The sequence below is a fragment of the Mizuhopecten yessoensis genome, unplaced genomic scaffold (assembly GCF_002113885.1).
Source record: "Mizuhopecten yessoensis strain PY_sf001 unplaced genomic scaffold, ASM211388v2 scaffold10959, whole genome shotgun sequence".
Classification (NCBI taxonomy): domain Eukaryota; kingdom Metazoa; phylum Mollusca; class Bivalvia; order Pectinida; family Pectinidae; genus Mizuhopecten; species Mizuhopecten yessoensis.
Genome location: NW_018408807.1, coordinates 184835 through 199981, shown reverse-complemented (window position 1 = coordinate 199981; position 15147 = coordinate 184835). Strand labels below are relative to the sequence as shown.

Here is a 15147-nt window from a genome sequence, read left to right as displayed (position 1 = left end):
ATAGGACAATTAGGAGGAATGTCAAGGTCAGTTTTGTCAGAAGTAGAGACAGAGGTGAAGTATGAATTAAAAGATTCTGCTTTATCCACAGGATGTGATTTAAGTTCACCATTTATTACAAGAGGAGCATCATTGTTTGATTTATTGTTAATGTTCATAATAGACTTTGCAACCCGCCACCACTTACCTGGAGGAATAGATTTGTCAATAAGGGAATTTTGGAGTTTAAGTAGATATTTTTGCTTAGCTTCTCTTACAAGGTCAATAACTGTGTTTCGCATATCTCTAAATTTTTGCCAGACTGCAGTAGTAAGTATCATGTAGTGAAACATGTTTTATTAAGAATGATAAAGCCAGAAAGACAGTTTGGTGTTCATAAAACCGGTCCTTGTCAGAGAACGGAGTTTGGGAGGAGAGAGAGGGGGCAAGACGGAGCAGCAGAGGTTTGTTACGTGTATAAGAAGTATGATGGGGGTGGGGGATGTAAACCAAACCTTAGTATGATTAACTCATAAAAAGGGACGTTAGCTCAGAGCATTTCCATACTTAACACAAAAGTTTTTATCGGTATTTACCTCCATGTCGTGTTAGCGTGAGGAATGTTGGGATAGGATGATATCGGGAACAATACCTTCGCCAAACTCCGGACTATTCCGTTATATATGAAAGGCAATATTCCGTGTGATTCAAAATGGGCGTTCGTGTGAACTCAGAACGGAAATACACATTCACAGGTACAAAGGCACCAGGTAAATACCTGTCTTTTAAATCCGTTATATGTTTTGTTTCGTCTGTCTTTCATCTATCTTTTGTACTATACGATTTATGTTTGTGCCACGTTCAGTGTTAATGTACATGTCTATCCGATAAGTATATAGGTTCTAGTGAAACACGTGTAACATGAAGCAAAAAGATATTTGTACTTTATATATACATAGTTGTACCTTTGAAAGGTAGATAAATATTCACTTCAACTTTCATTGATTTAGATATAAGTATTGGTATTGTCTGCATCACGTAACAAAATTGGAGCCTGGAAATATAAGTCAAAGACATCAATAAAGCTTCATATACATGCACATTGAAATTATATATTTGCGGAAACAAATTTGTGAATTTGTGAATTTGTGATCGAAATCTTTATACCAACACATTCTTTGTAGAACCAAGAGAAGTAGACTTGGAGACTCCGTGGTTCTGTAATACAGATATATGTGGTATAGGCCAGTGTTGATATCATACATCCCGTATTGATTATGTATTACGGGCCCAGTCATTACTTGTAGAGTTACCACAGACACCTGAGGTATTGCAAAAACTAACAAGATCAATAGACGGAGGTCCCTTGATTCTCATATCCCGGGTGTTGGCATATATCTGTATCTATAGGTGACTAAGAAAATGCTATACCCTGTCTGTTGGTAAAGTTCATAGACAGGTAAACAGGTAGATAGATGAGATCTCTACTAGTTACATATCAACATTATATATAAAATCAAAGTCGAGCATGCTCATCCGCTCTATTTCTAAATTGTGTTTATTTCGAGCTTTTGAACATATTCTTATATGGAATTTGAAGTACAATCTTCTGATGGCACTGAATCATGTGTACAAACAGAAGTACATAATAACCTACGCGACACACCTGTGCAGCGTCAGCGTCAGGTGAATACGGACACTAATTACAGCTGTCTCGTGTTACCTGAACAATGCTACATAATTACCTGTACAAAGTATAATTTACCGAGTCGGCCAACTGTTTCCATCGCAATAATAGAGTCGGAAACGGAGTTTGTATCAGGTGCAACATTTCTGCAAGAAACGTGGTAGTGGTTGTCATGCTGATTGGTATGGTTTGGTGGAAGCGATGGTTTGCTGTTGGTGTTGGGTTTGGTTGTGGGGGTTGTGGTGATGGGTTGGTCGGTGGTTTGATTTAGTTGTGGGGGTTGTGGTGATGGGTTGGTCGGTGGTTGTCATGCTGATTAGTATGGTTTGGTGGAAGCGGTGGTTTGCTGTTGGTGTTGGGTTTGGTTGTGGGGGTTGTGGTGATGATTTTGTTTGGTGGTTGTCATGCTGATTGGTATGGTTTGGTGGAAGCGGTGGTTTGCTGTTGGTGTTTGGTTACAGTTGTGGGACCGCACAACGCACCAAAAATAGCGTGCGCACACCGTGCATACATCGTTCACACACCGTCCGCACATCGTCCACACATGGTGCGCACAACTGTGCGATTTAGCAATCGTTCGCCCCGTTGTGCGATTCTCTCCGCACAACTGTGCGATTTGGTATCATTTGAAGATCAAAATTACGGAATGACAAAAATACGGAAAGCTTGTATACGATAATGTACACTGTGTATATATCTGTAATTTCTCATCACAATAATCAAGATTATACAATTTCACAATGCGTGTTACACAGTATTACAGCGACCGTTAGGCTGTCAAGAATGGGTTTGGCTCCAAGGTAACAGAACAGGTAAATAACAATTTTATGAGTGTCCGGAGTTTTACCTGACCAGTGCCTGACACACAGAGCTGATATGCGATACCGTTTGACCGTAATAAAAAGGATTTGTTATTTGCATTCGTTTACCTATATATAGCTCCCCTTCACCTGGATTTTCACACCCCCGGCCTTACCCGACGAGTTACGTAAGTGCCCCAGGCGGGGAGAAAACTACGGTCCAGGTACATGTACAAAGTGGTTATGTTTACCTGTATACGGGATTGTGTTGTAATTTTACATGTGTCGATTAAGTTTGTTTAAAAACACAGAAAACACAATTTCTAAATATAAGAATGTATAGACAGAAAGATAAGTTTATAGATGTTGCTAGAATATAGAAACATACGTAAACATTAAGTTTATATGTTTAAACATAAAACCGTATAAATTGTTAAGGCATTTCTCAATTTACACCAACCACGATTGTTATCGCACAACGTCCGTCCATCGTGCGCACATATGTGCGCAAGCAATGATCGTCCAGCTTTTTATCGTTCGCCCATCGTGCACACACCGTTCACACACCGTGCACACATCGTGCGCACACCGCACATCGTGTAACGTTGTGCGATCCCACAACTGTAGGTTGTGGGGGTTGTGATGGGTTGGTTTGGTGGTTGTCATGCTGATTGGTACGGTTTGGTGGAAGCGGTGGTTTGCTGTTGGTGATGGGTTTGGTTGTGGGGGTTGTGGTGATGGGTTGGTTTGGTGGTTGTCATGCTGATTGGTATGGTTTGGTGGAAGCGGTGGTTTGCTGTTGGTGTTGGGTTTAGTTGTGGGGGTTGTGGTGATGGGTTGGTCGGTGGTTTGATTTAGTTGTGGGGGTTGTAGTGATGGGTTGGTTTGGTGGTTGTCATGCTGATTAGTATGGTTTGGTGGAAGCGGTGGTTTGCTGTTGGGTTTGGTTGTGGGGGTTGTGGTGATGATTTTGTTTGGTGGTTGTCATGCTGATTGGTATGGTTTGGTGGAAGCGGTGGTTTGCTGTTGGTGTTTGGTTTGGTTGTGGGGGTTGTGGGGGTTGTGGTGACGGGTTGGTTTGGTGGTTGTCATGCTGATTGGTACGGTTTGGTGGAATCGGTGGTTTGCTGTTGGTGTTGTGATTGGTTGTGGGGGTAATGGTGATGGGTTGGTTTGGAGGTTGTCATGCTGATTGGTATGGTTTGGTGGAAGCGGTGGTTTGCCGTTTGTGTTGGATTTGGTTGTGGGGGTTGTGGTGAAGATTTGGTTTGGTGGTTGTCATGCTGATTGGTATGGTTTGGTGGAAGCGGTGATTTGCTGTTGGTGTTGGGTTTGGTTGTGGGGGTTGTGGTGATGGGTTGGTTTGGTGGTTGTCATGCTGATTGGTATGGTTTGGTGGAAGCGGTGGTTTACTGTTGGTGTTTGGTTTGGCAGTAGGTTTGTTTGTTTTTTGGTGCCGTTGGTGTTTTGGTCTTGCCTGTTAATAACTTAGTTAGGTTAAAGTTGCGCTGATGGTTTATGGTATGGTTTCGTTTAGGTACATGTATTGGTGGATGGGTTTTGTTTAATTTGGTGGTGGTGGTGGTAGTGGCGGCACAGGTGATTTTGTTTGGATTGGTTTTTGTGTTGGTGGCAGCGGTGGTTTGCTTTGGTTTGGTTTGGTGATGGCGCTGGTGGTTTAGTTTGGTTTGGTTTTGAGGTGGTGGTTTGTTTAGGTGGCGTTGTTAATAATAATAATAAAACTTTATTTCATGAGGATAAAATAATCTGTTTAGCCGAGGATAATCTACCACAGGGTACGTTGGTAATATAGGTTGGTTTAGTCTGATGGCGCAGACTGGTTTGGTCTGGTGGTGTTAGACCATCTTACTAACACAGATCTGATTGTACTGTAGGCTGGTTTAGTCTGATGGCGCAGACTGGTTTGGTCTGTTGGTTTTAGACCATCTTACTAACACAGATCTGATTGTACCGTAGGCTGGTTTAGTCTGATGGCGCAGGCTGGTTTGGTCTGGTGGTTTTAGACCATCTTACTAACACAGATCTGATTGTACTGTAGGCTGGTTTGCTCTGGTGGTTTTAGACTGGTTTGGTCTGGTGGTGACCATCTTACTAACACAGATTTGATTGTACTGTAGGCTGGTTTGGTCTGATGGCACAGGCTGGTTTGGTCTGGTGGTTTTAGACCATCTTACTAACACAGATCTGATTGTACTGTAGAATTCACTACGAGATCTCGCCGTTAGACAGAGACGAGGGGACGTACACAGACTGGGACAGTTCTCTTACCAAACCTTAATAACGGGGTATAAAAGTACTTTGAACAAGAATTTATCTGAATAATGAAAACCAGTCAGCAGTACATAAGTATATAATCATGTATATGTGTTAATTGATAGGTTATGACAGAAAGTGGTGGCAGGAATTGGGTGGTTTGTGTCAATTTTTGTCAAATTCTAAAGCTGATAAAAATATAATGGAATATTATCTTAATAGGTTATAAATACTATTCGCTTCGTCAGCTTTATATACACAGTCAACCATGGTCTCATTATTACAAGTAAATACCTAGCCAGATTGGTTTGGGGCCGAAACATTGTGTTTGAAACGACTTCTTTCATTAATTTAAATTCTTGTAAGGAATTAAAAAAAAAGTCGACAGTGTTTCAGATAGTGGTAGTTTTTTTTCCGACTTGGAGTTGCCTGTCTATTACCTTGTGTAAAGAAGTACGAAAAAATATATTTATTATAACTTCCTCTTTCCAAAAATTATCTCCCCCACGAGGATATTCGTTCCATATTTTTATATGAAATTGCGGTTATCTGCCATCGCGAATTTTACGATAATTGAGTTCGTATTTGGACTGGACCCGCAAAAGAACGCGAAAAATAATATTTTGCTAAAAGACGAAGTAACCATAAATATTATACTTGTAGCATTGCGCCGTGCTTTGACACCATACACTGTCATCCTCAAAGGAATGTCATATTTACTGTCACCCTCCCGACATATCACCTTTATTTACACAACATTTTTTTCCATTTTCTTTCTTTACACGAAGGAAGGAGTGTTATTGTAGTCTATTTCGTTTATTGTTTTATAAAATATAACATAAATCATTCGTGACATCTAACACTCGCACTTCTGTAAGATAATTATTACGTAATAGTTATCCACGTGTAGATGTGTAGGTGACTAAACACGTTTCCCTCTAATTATATACCATACCTTATATAATAACCTCCGCATACCCCACAGGTTATTATCCTCTTGTTAAAAATAAAATCTAAAAGTTCTATAACGAATATTTTCTGTACGAGAAATGTCAACATTACTGCCAGTTTTGTCCCATTTTAATTCCCTCTCTGGTACAGTAAGGTAGGTTTCCGTGAATTTCCATTTCCACTAAATTGTGGCGAATATCCACGAAAGGTAATTTTCTTTTCAGATATTTATTTAGAAAAAGCTTTATTAGCTTTTTGAGCTTTGTTTAAAAATTAAATTAGGAAAAATCTCTAAAAAATATCATAAATTCCAAATATGCATATTTCTTTTCTTTCCGTATCATACTTTGAAATAGAAAATAAGAAATTTTGTCAGAGAACTTTGATCTTTTGGCAAATATTCCTGTTGAAAATATGTGTTTTAATGTTCAGAAAACTAACCATGCCTTTACAACCGCGTTCCTGGTCGTAAAGGCTGGCGGCAGTCTAAGGCTTTCTGTAATTTACGCATAATATGAGGCAATTTTGATGACGCTTGGTACAATAATGACTTTATCGAATTATATTTCAGCAGCTGAAGAGCAGCGATTTCCTACGTCGAATACACTTAACGGTATACTATATAAACGACAACGGTTGGACCGGAAGTACGAACTTTTCTCCGTTTAAAAAAATGTTTTGTGATTATATTTAGTAAAAATATTTGATAATACAACGGATGTTCAATAACTTACAGCGATGGCATTGGACAAACAACGGATGGTGTAGCGAATAGGGGCTGTGAAAGGAAGCGTTACGCGTCCCAACAAAGGGCACCCGGGATACGCGGCAAGTCAACGGCCTTTAATAACACTCCCCTAAATAACGGAATATTCGATTTCTTTGTTGTTGGGATTTAAAAATTGTTGCTGGGGAATTTTTGGCCTTGTGTGACACTACACTACAAAAGGTCCCATGTATACGAAGGGTTTGTAATGTCCTGTGAAACGGCACTAAAAATCTGAACTTAAAATTCACGTGAGCATGTGCAGAGATTTCTAAATATTCTCGTCGTTTGTTGTGAATGAAGTCTACAAGTGCCTGAGTGGGGCTCCCATCTAACACATGTCCACATGGAGTTGTCATCTGATACGTCAGCTCCCAGGGTTTCAGCTCCACAGGCAGATTGCTCGACGAAGGCAAGAGATTAAAATTAAGAAGGTCACGTCTCGTGTTGGCTGCAGTGGTTGGATATCCGATGATAAAGTAGTAAGAGTGAGCTGATCCCGTTATATACGTAGGAAGGCCGTGAGTGGTCAGAGGCTTTCCCTCACAGATAATACAAATATATACTCTGGGATTTACTTGTGGCGGTCAAGTGGTTAGCGCGTGTATTGTGTGTTGATTTATTGTGAAATTTCTGGTTAGTATGACGACATACGATGTGTCGTAATAGTTTACCCCGGATTTTATAGATGTCCCATACCGGATAAGTCAGACATGTATCCGACAACGTTCCTGTGAGGACACCATCTGTTCTACCAGACAATTACTATGGAACCTACAAAGATGCCAGAAATCATTGAGGTGAGTATATGAATTAATTAATTTTCGTTAACAATGTGCCAGATACAAAAATGTATCAGCTTTTTTTATCCATATCAGAAAACTCTCCAATGGACGTTTAGAATTTCACATATGTTTCCAATGTCTTATTTACATTTTAGTCAAGTGCTTTATGACCTTACATGTATGTATTTAACGAATACTTTGTGTGTTGATGTTGTTTTCCCAGCGTTTCTAACCCTATATATTGGGCATGCCCTTGACGATAACAGTCGACTTCGCTACTTATATAATTTTGTTTTGTTTGAATGGTAATATAATCAGTCTTCATTGAAGGAAAACTATTTTATAAAATGGGAAAGAAATATCATTTATGTCGTAAACAGAAACCTGTTTCTTACGAAACCCAGTATGATCCATCCAATTAGTTTAATTAGACAGGATGTCAGAATCTACATTTTTAAAATTACATTAGTAGTTAAATATCCTAAATCAATATTTAATTTCGTTTTGTAAGTAAAATGTAAGTAACTTAAGTACTATTTACATACATGCAGGATAAACTGTGAGTACATGTAAGATCTAAGTAAGGTTAGTGTATATAGAAATACGTTAAGTAATATGTAAGGTTAGTTAAAATGTAAGTCAGGTTAAAATACGTAAACTGTGTTAGTAATAAGTAAGCAAGGTTAGTGTATACAGAAATAAGGTAAGTAATATGTAAGGTTAGTTAAAATGTATGTAAGGTTAGTGTATATAGAAATAAAGCTTATGATATTTAAGGTTAGTGAAATGTATGTAAGGTTAGTAAAATGTAAGTAAAGTTAGTAAAATGTAAATAAGGTAAGTAAAATGTAAAGAAGTTTAGTAATAGGTATGTAAGGTAAGTAAAATGTAAGTAAAGTTAATAAAGTGTAAGTCAGGTAAGTAAAGTGTAAGTAAGGTTAGTACAGTGTAAGTAAGGTTAGTAAAATTTAAGTAAGGCTAGTACAGTGTAAGTAAGGTTAGTAAAATGTAAAGAAGTTTAGTAAAAGGTATGTAAGGTAAGTAAAATGTAAGTAAAGTTAGTAAAGTGTAAGTCAGGTAAGTAAAGTGTAAGTAAGGTTAGTACAGTGTAAGTAAGGTTAGTAAAATGTAAGTAAGGCTAGTACAGTGTAAGTAAGGTTAGTAAAATGTAAAGAAGTTTAGTAATAGGTATGTAAGGTAAGTAAAATGTAAGTAAAGTTAGTAAAGTGTAAGTCAGGTTAGTAAAGTGTAATTAAGGTTAGTACAGTGTAAGTAAGGTTAGTAAAGTGTAAGTTAGGTTAATACAGTGTAAGTAAGGTTAGTAAAGTGTAAGTAAGGTTAGTAAAATGTAAATAAGGCTAGTAAAAACTTAAGTAAGATTAATACAAACTTAAGTGAGGTTAGTAAAGTGTAAGTAAGGTTAGTAAAGTGTAAGTAATGTAAGTAAAGTGTAGGTAAGGTGAGTAAAAACTTAAGTACATGTAAGGTTAGTAAAATGCAAGTAAAGTTAGTAAAATGTAAGTAAGGTTAGTTATATGTAACTAAGGTTAGTAAACTGTAAGTAAGGTTAGTTATATGTAAGTAATGTTAGAAAAAACTTCAGTAAGGTTAGTAATTATATGTAAACAGGGTTAGTAATATATAGGTTTATGGAATGAAGGTTAGTAAATAGTTTGTAAATAATGTTTGAAGTATTATTTAAGAAAAACATATTGTTAGTGATAGTAGCTTTTATCCCAGTAAAACGGTGTAAAATGTAACCGGAACGATGCTCTTTTGTAAACAAAACTACGTCGGCCATGTTTTTGGGAGGGTACTGAACGTTGTACCGTTAGGGGCCGGTGGTAAGTGGAGTAACAGTGCAGCGCCCTTCATACACACCAGATACATGTGATCATATTACTGTTAAATGGGCCGTTGACACCGAGAAATAAAAACTACATGTTTTGCAGTTGTACATGTGCGTGTGTGTAATTTATAAATATTCGTATGACGTGACAGCAGAAAACTCCAAGGTTAAAACCACACGATGCACTATCAAACATGACGGTTTTGTTATTTGTGCGTTTGTGTTGTAGTGGCTTTATTTGATGATAAATTCATTATCAATGTTTAATGATTTAGGATATTCAGAATGTCAACCAATATTGTCTGCTGAAAAAAACAATCCCATAAAGCTTCTTTTTTTTCTTCAGTTTTGATAAAAGTAAAATATAACAATATTACCATCACTTTTGACCTGAACTATCGTTCTGTTGTTCGTTGTGCTTTTCATTATATTGTCAAACTTTCTTATACTGCCAAAGTTACGTGGACTAAATGGTGTCCGTATAACGAGATTTTATCCATATAGACCTACCTACTCGTCAAAATGCGCAGTAACAGCATTTTATTGACTGTCATTCAATGTAGGATTCCGTTCGGAGCTATCAAAAATATCGGAGGGAACAGTATTCTGGTCAGGCCGCAACATTATTTCTACTTCCGTTTTCAGCAGAACTGTCAAAATATATAATGATATGTAGATGAGAAAAGCTTTCTGCACCATTTATATTTACTAGGATTACTTGTTTAGAGTGAGCCAAATATTCAATCAAAACTAAGGTTTTAGGAAAGTAAATCGGAAACAGTGTTTCCGTCTTTACCTGGTATGACGAAGGGGCGGATCTGGTATCGATAAAGAATTTAGGGAAGGGTATAATATTATATATAAATACAAATAAATGTCATTTCTAGCCTGCTCGTGTGTCACACCTTAAGATGAAAACGCTTGTGTTTCCAGTATTACTATAATACGGTAATAATTTCAAATCTTCGATATTGATATGCTAACCACTCGCCACTGTATCTTTTTCGAAGTTTGATAGCTTAAAGTTTGTTTGAAAGATGAATATAAAGGAGAGAAAATATTTTTTAGATATGTGAACTTGTTGTTTTTAGTATATTTATTTACATGATTAGACTTGTAAAAAGCTAAAATAAGGGAAATCGTTTTCGGGAAAAGAGGAGATATTTATAATTATAATAGCACCAAGGTGTGAAATAATAAAATTTACAAAAACGAAAAGGATGTCAATGTGAATTTCTGTGTAAAGTGGGGGTATTGCGTGAAATAATAAATAAAATTGAGTTCGAGATAAAGGGATATTATTTTAAGAATATGTGTAAAATGTAAGGGACATTGTGTAGGTATGATGATATTTTGAGAATGTCCTTGTAATATAAAAGAAAAGCTAGTATCCTATGTTGATGTATGCGGTAAATGTGTGACCCCGCCCAGATACCATATGGCGCACTTAGCTTTCGCTAACGTCTCTAAAATACATCAATTAGCATTAAAGCATGTATGACGTCACAGTTGACTACCTATCACCTGCACCAGCTGGACATAAGGCTATTTATAGCTATCTTGCATTCGCCAGGATATAAACAAAATCGATATTAGCATTCAGGACATGATCGTTACCGATTACCTCTACAACTTTTTCCTTAAATGAGAAAATCACTCAACCGTGAGAATAAATTAAGGTATCTTTTTCCACACCTTGAGGACTGTGTAGCAATTCAACGATTAACACAAAAGGAGGCGAATACTTGAACTTGTAACCTTAATAACAAGATATAGCAGATAACGTAGATGGAGGGTAGTAGTTACACTTATTAACGTAATAATCGGTAACGTTAACAATGATTAACTCGAAAGGCGCCCGGGCCTCGGAATCATTGCACCTTGAATAAGTTAAAAAATAAAGGGAATACGCCAGTTTGGCTATTATATCGTCTATATTTTGTGTATTAAAACATCAGTACACGAGTATTTATGTACAAGATATTTCATAATGTTATATTACACTTTTTGTATCAAATAGTAATCTGAATTTGTAGAAAACGTTACTGACTATTGTCCTACATTGTCAGGCTGATTCCAGTGCTAGTAATCATAGACCCATGGCCAACTGTAATAATTTCGAAGAAGTCAACTCCTTACCAAGGAAACCGGACACCCAATGGGTAAGTGGTCTTTATTTTTTAATTTGATACAACTTTACCCCTAACTCCTTTAAACCCTCCCCCAAACTCTTTCCATATCACACAAACACACACACATGACTATCGCCCTAACTTTTAGCCCCTTTACCTGCGGCACTTCCTGCTTGACCCTTTAACCTCTTTCTCCGGTTTACCACCCCTAGCCCCTAACGTTAGCTAGCCCTCCTTTTACACACGATCTTATTATGTGTTAACACCATGTGGTACGGACGCCAGATTAGCGTCACTCAGTGCGTTTATTTTGTTTTCCTCCCTAAACTGACCTAGCTGGTAGATGTTATTACAGCACTGACACTCAGCCATTGTTGCTGCATTTTTAAAGTTTTTGAAATGATTTTAGCTAAAAGATTAGATTCAGTTCTTAATTGTAACAACTTTCCGAATAAGCAACAGTCAGCATATCAAAAAGGACTATGCAGTTTGTTAACTGCATTTAATCTGCAAGAATGTATACATTATAATTTAGAAAGAGAAGAAGATGTTTATGTGGCCTTTTTAGATAGTAACAAGGCATTTGACACCGTATGGCATGATGGTTTGTTGTATAAGCTAAATGAGATCGGTATCACTTCAAAGACATGGCATATTTTGAAATCAATATACACAGATATAAGAAGTAGTGTTATATTTAATGGTTTAAGTTCAAGATGGATCCGTATGGAGAGGGGGATTTTACAGGGGAGTGCGTTGTCTGCCAAAATGTATCTTGTATTCATAAACAGTTTATTAGACAGTATTGAAAAATGTGGGAAGGGTGCACTTATTGCCGATTTAAGAATTAATATACCAACACAAGCAGATGATATATGTCTGGTTAGTACACAGCGTAAAAGCTTACAATACATGCTCGAGATGTGCGAAGCGTATAGCAGAAAGTGGCGTTTCACATTTTCTGCAGTTAAAAGTAAAATAGTGTATTTCTCTAGAAAAAAGAAGCGAAATCTTAGTACGAAATTATATCTATATGGGCATCTTCTTCCAGAAGTTGAGGATATAACACATGTTGGCGTGATGTTGAACTATAATTTTAATAGTATGGAACGTACAGTACGCGCATGTAATAAGCTTAAGAGTGGTGTCATGAGTTTAATTAAAAGTGGTGCTCATCCATGTGCATTAAATCCTTTAACGATTAGTAAAATACTGAAATCAAAAGTATATGCTTCAGCCCTATATGGGTGTGAATTATGGTGTCTTCAAAAAACCGAAATTTTAATGTTAGAAAGAGCACAACGTTTCATTTTAAAGTCAATTCAGGGGTTCCATACAAGAACCCGTACAGATATGTGCACAGGCCTTCTGGGTTGGTTAAGTTTAGAAGCATACATAGATACCAAGAAATTATTATTGTTTGGAAGATTATGCAACTTGGAGAAAAACTGTATATCTTATCTTGTGTTTTTTACTCGTCTTTGTATGGCAGTTATAGGGACCAATGTGTATAATAATGGATTTATGAATGAAGTAATTAGGGTACTAAAGAAATATGATTTATACAAATTAGTACAAGAATGTTTATCAAATGGAATATTTCCAGTGAAAAGTATATGGAAAGCGAAAGTAAAGCATAATGTACAGTTATATGAAGAAAAAGGATGGAAGGAGAGAATGAGTGGTGACCGCGATTTCTGCAGATTTATATTTGTTCATGATAATTTGGCTCCTCATATATTGTGGAAATTGTTAATAAAATTTCCTCAAAACAGAGAAGCCATACATAGTATAATGAAATTGATTGTATCTCTAAGACATTCAGAAAAAACTGAATTATGTCATAAATGTGGACAAATGTATAACGATATATATACCCACATAGTTTTACAATGTGATTGTACTGAAGACTTACGAGATCAGTTATGGTGTCAAGTCATTAATACATGTGAACTTATGTTTAGTGTATATTTACACTCTCATTCAGACTATGAATTATTTCACCTACTGATTGGTGGCAATATAACGTATGAACTGAATACATTAGAGTTAACAGAATTTCGTATGGCATCAGTCAATCATATTTCAAAAATGCTTAATGTATACTTCGAATGATTATTCAATACTTTTGGGTATATCATTCTTAACATTATTAATTATGTATTCTTTTGTAAACTGTACTCAAATTGATTAACTTATTTCTATTATGTTAACTTATTATGTTGTGCAATAATTTTTGCCTTACCATCTATTTGATTTTGTATCTATTATCTTATATATCATTATAATTACATTATTCTGTTTGTAAAATCTTCTTAAAGGAGGAAATAAAGAGAATAATAATAGGAGCGTAGTCATTGAAGGAAAAGTCGAACAAGTGTATTCAAATTGTCTGGTATGTTAGGAATCCTTACATGCATTACTGGCACTAAGGAGGGAAGTAGACTTTGAAACTTCACAATGGATATTGTGTTAGCACGGAGATCGGCTATATGTAATAAATATAGATTATAATATCCCTACCATCATCACATTTATAGCTTTGTATCCCTGTGCTGATGATCATTATAAAGGATATAAAAGGGTGTAAGACACGTTTGGGGGAATATACGTCCACCAATCGTGAAAGTTTTATCTTTGGTTATGACGGGGGGAAAGTAGTAAGTGACTTCCGGTGGTGACTTTCGAGAGCCGAATCCCACGCTTCAAAATCTGAGTATTGCTGATTCAATTTTAGCTATAAATAGGCATGGCACGGATGTAGTCAAAGTTACAAGAAAACAGTGGACGTCATGCTGTGGAGTTGTATTTCATCATGCATCTGAACGCTCTTTATGTGTGGCGTGTGGGTTATAGTGCTGGCCATGTACGATGTACACTGCTCTATAAGATTTGTACAGGAGTTAACCGGTCTGTTGGATATTTATCAATTGTAACAAAATACTGGAAGAGTTCCGAAAATACTGGAAGAGTTCCGAAAATACTGTCCTTTTCGATGTACCGGAAGTACTGGCATGTCTAGGATTGGTGCATCAGGTGTACCGTCCTTTCCACATTTACGGGAAGTACCATCCTGTTGGTGCATCGGTGTACCGATTTAAAAGGAAATCACGTGAAGAGCCATATCTTTTTTAATGAATGTATGTATTGTATGCACTTCCACTTATGTTACCTCTGCTATCCCCATATTCATAGTCCGTTCCAAATGTCCAGTTTGACCACTTGAATTGTTCGGGAAAGCCCAGCTAAAAATAGCACCGATAACATCACCTGACTAGGCAGGAAACGGTTTCAGGAGGGGCCCCCAGAGAGGGGCGTCAGACAACTGCAACTTCTTATCGCACTATGAAACCAAGTAATATGATTTCTAAGTCCGTATTAAAACTTATTGAACAGTAGTTATTCATCAGAAGTTAATTGCACACTTGCCAATATTCAGAATTTAAATTTATTTGTGTCCGAAACAGAAGCCGTAGTTATCGGCAGCACGTGTCATTTTTACAACGTAAACAAATGTTTCTTCCCATTTTCAATACGTATTCCGATTCTATCTGAAGTCAAAAATTAATTCTTTATAGAGAAAAGGTTGTTACATGATCATACATTCTAGAGCAACAACATATGAACACATAAACTGTTGAAAAATTATGATTTAAAAAAAAATGTTACGCGATCCTATTTACTAGAAGTAGGTTCTCCTTCCTCAGTTATTCATCCTGGCCCGTCATTTTGACATTTTTAGGTCACCTAAAGACAAAGTCTCAAGTGACCTATTGCGATCGCCTTTTGTCCGTCGTCGTCCGTCGTCCGTCGTCCGTAGTGCGTCCGTAAACAATTTACATTTTCGACTTCTTCTCCAAAACCCCTGAACCAATTTCAATGAAATTTTGCAGGGACCTTCCATGGACAAAGGTCAACAAAAAT

General features: G+C 36.8%; 1 protein-coding gene across 1 annotated transcript in view; it reads left to right on the top strand.

Moving 5' to 3' along the window:
* Positions 1 to 6291: 6291 nt before the first annotated feature.
* LOC110464095 (tetraspanin-18-like) overlaps positions 6292 to 15147 on the top strand; it is an 83807-nt gene continuing 74951 nt past the window's right edge. The window contains exons 1-2 of the mRNA XM_021519144.1: positions 6292 to 7257; positions 11161 to 11253. Coding sequence (XP_021374819.1) covers positions 7225 to 7257; positions 11161 to 11253 — 126 coding nt within the window. The 5' untranslated portion in view covers positions 6292 to 7224. The remainder of the gene's footprint in view (positions 7258 to 11160; positions 11254 to 15147) is intronic.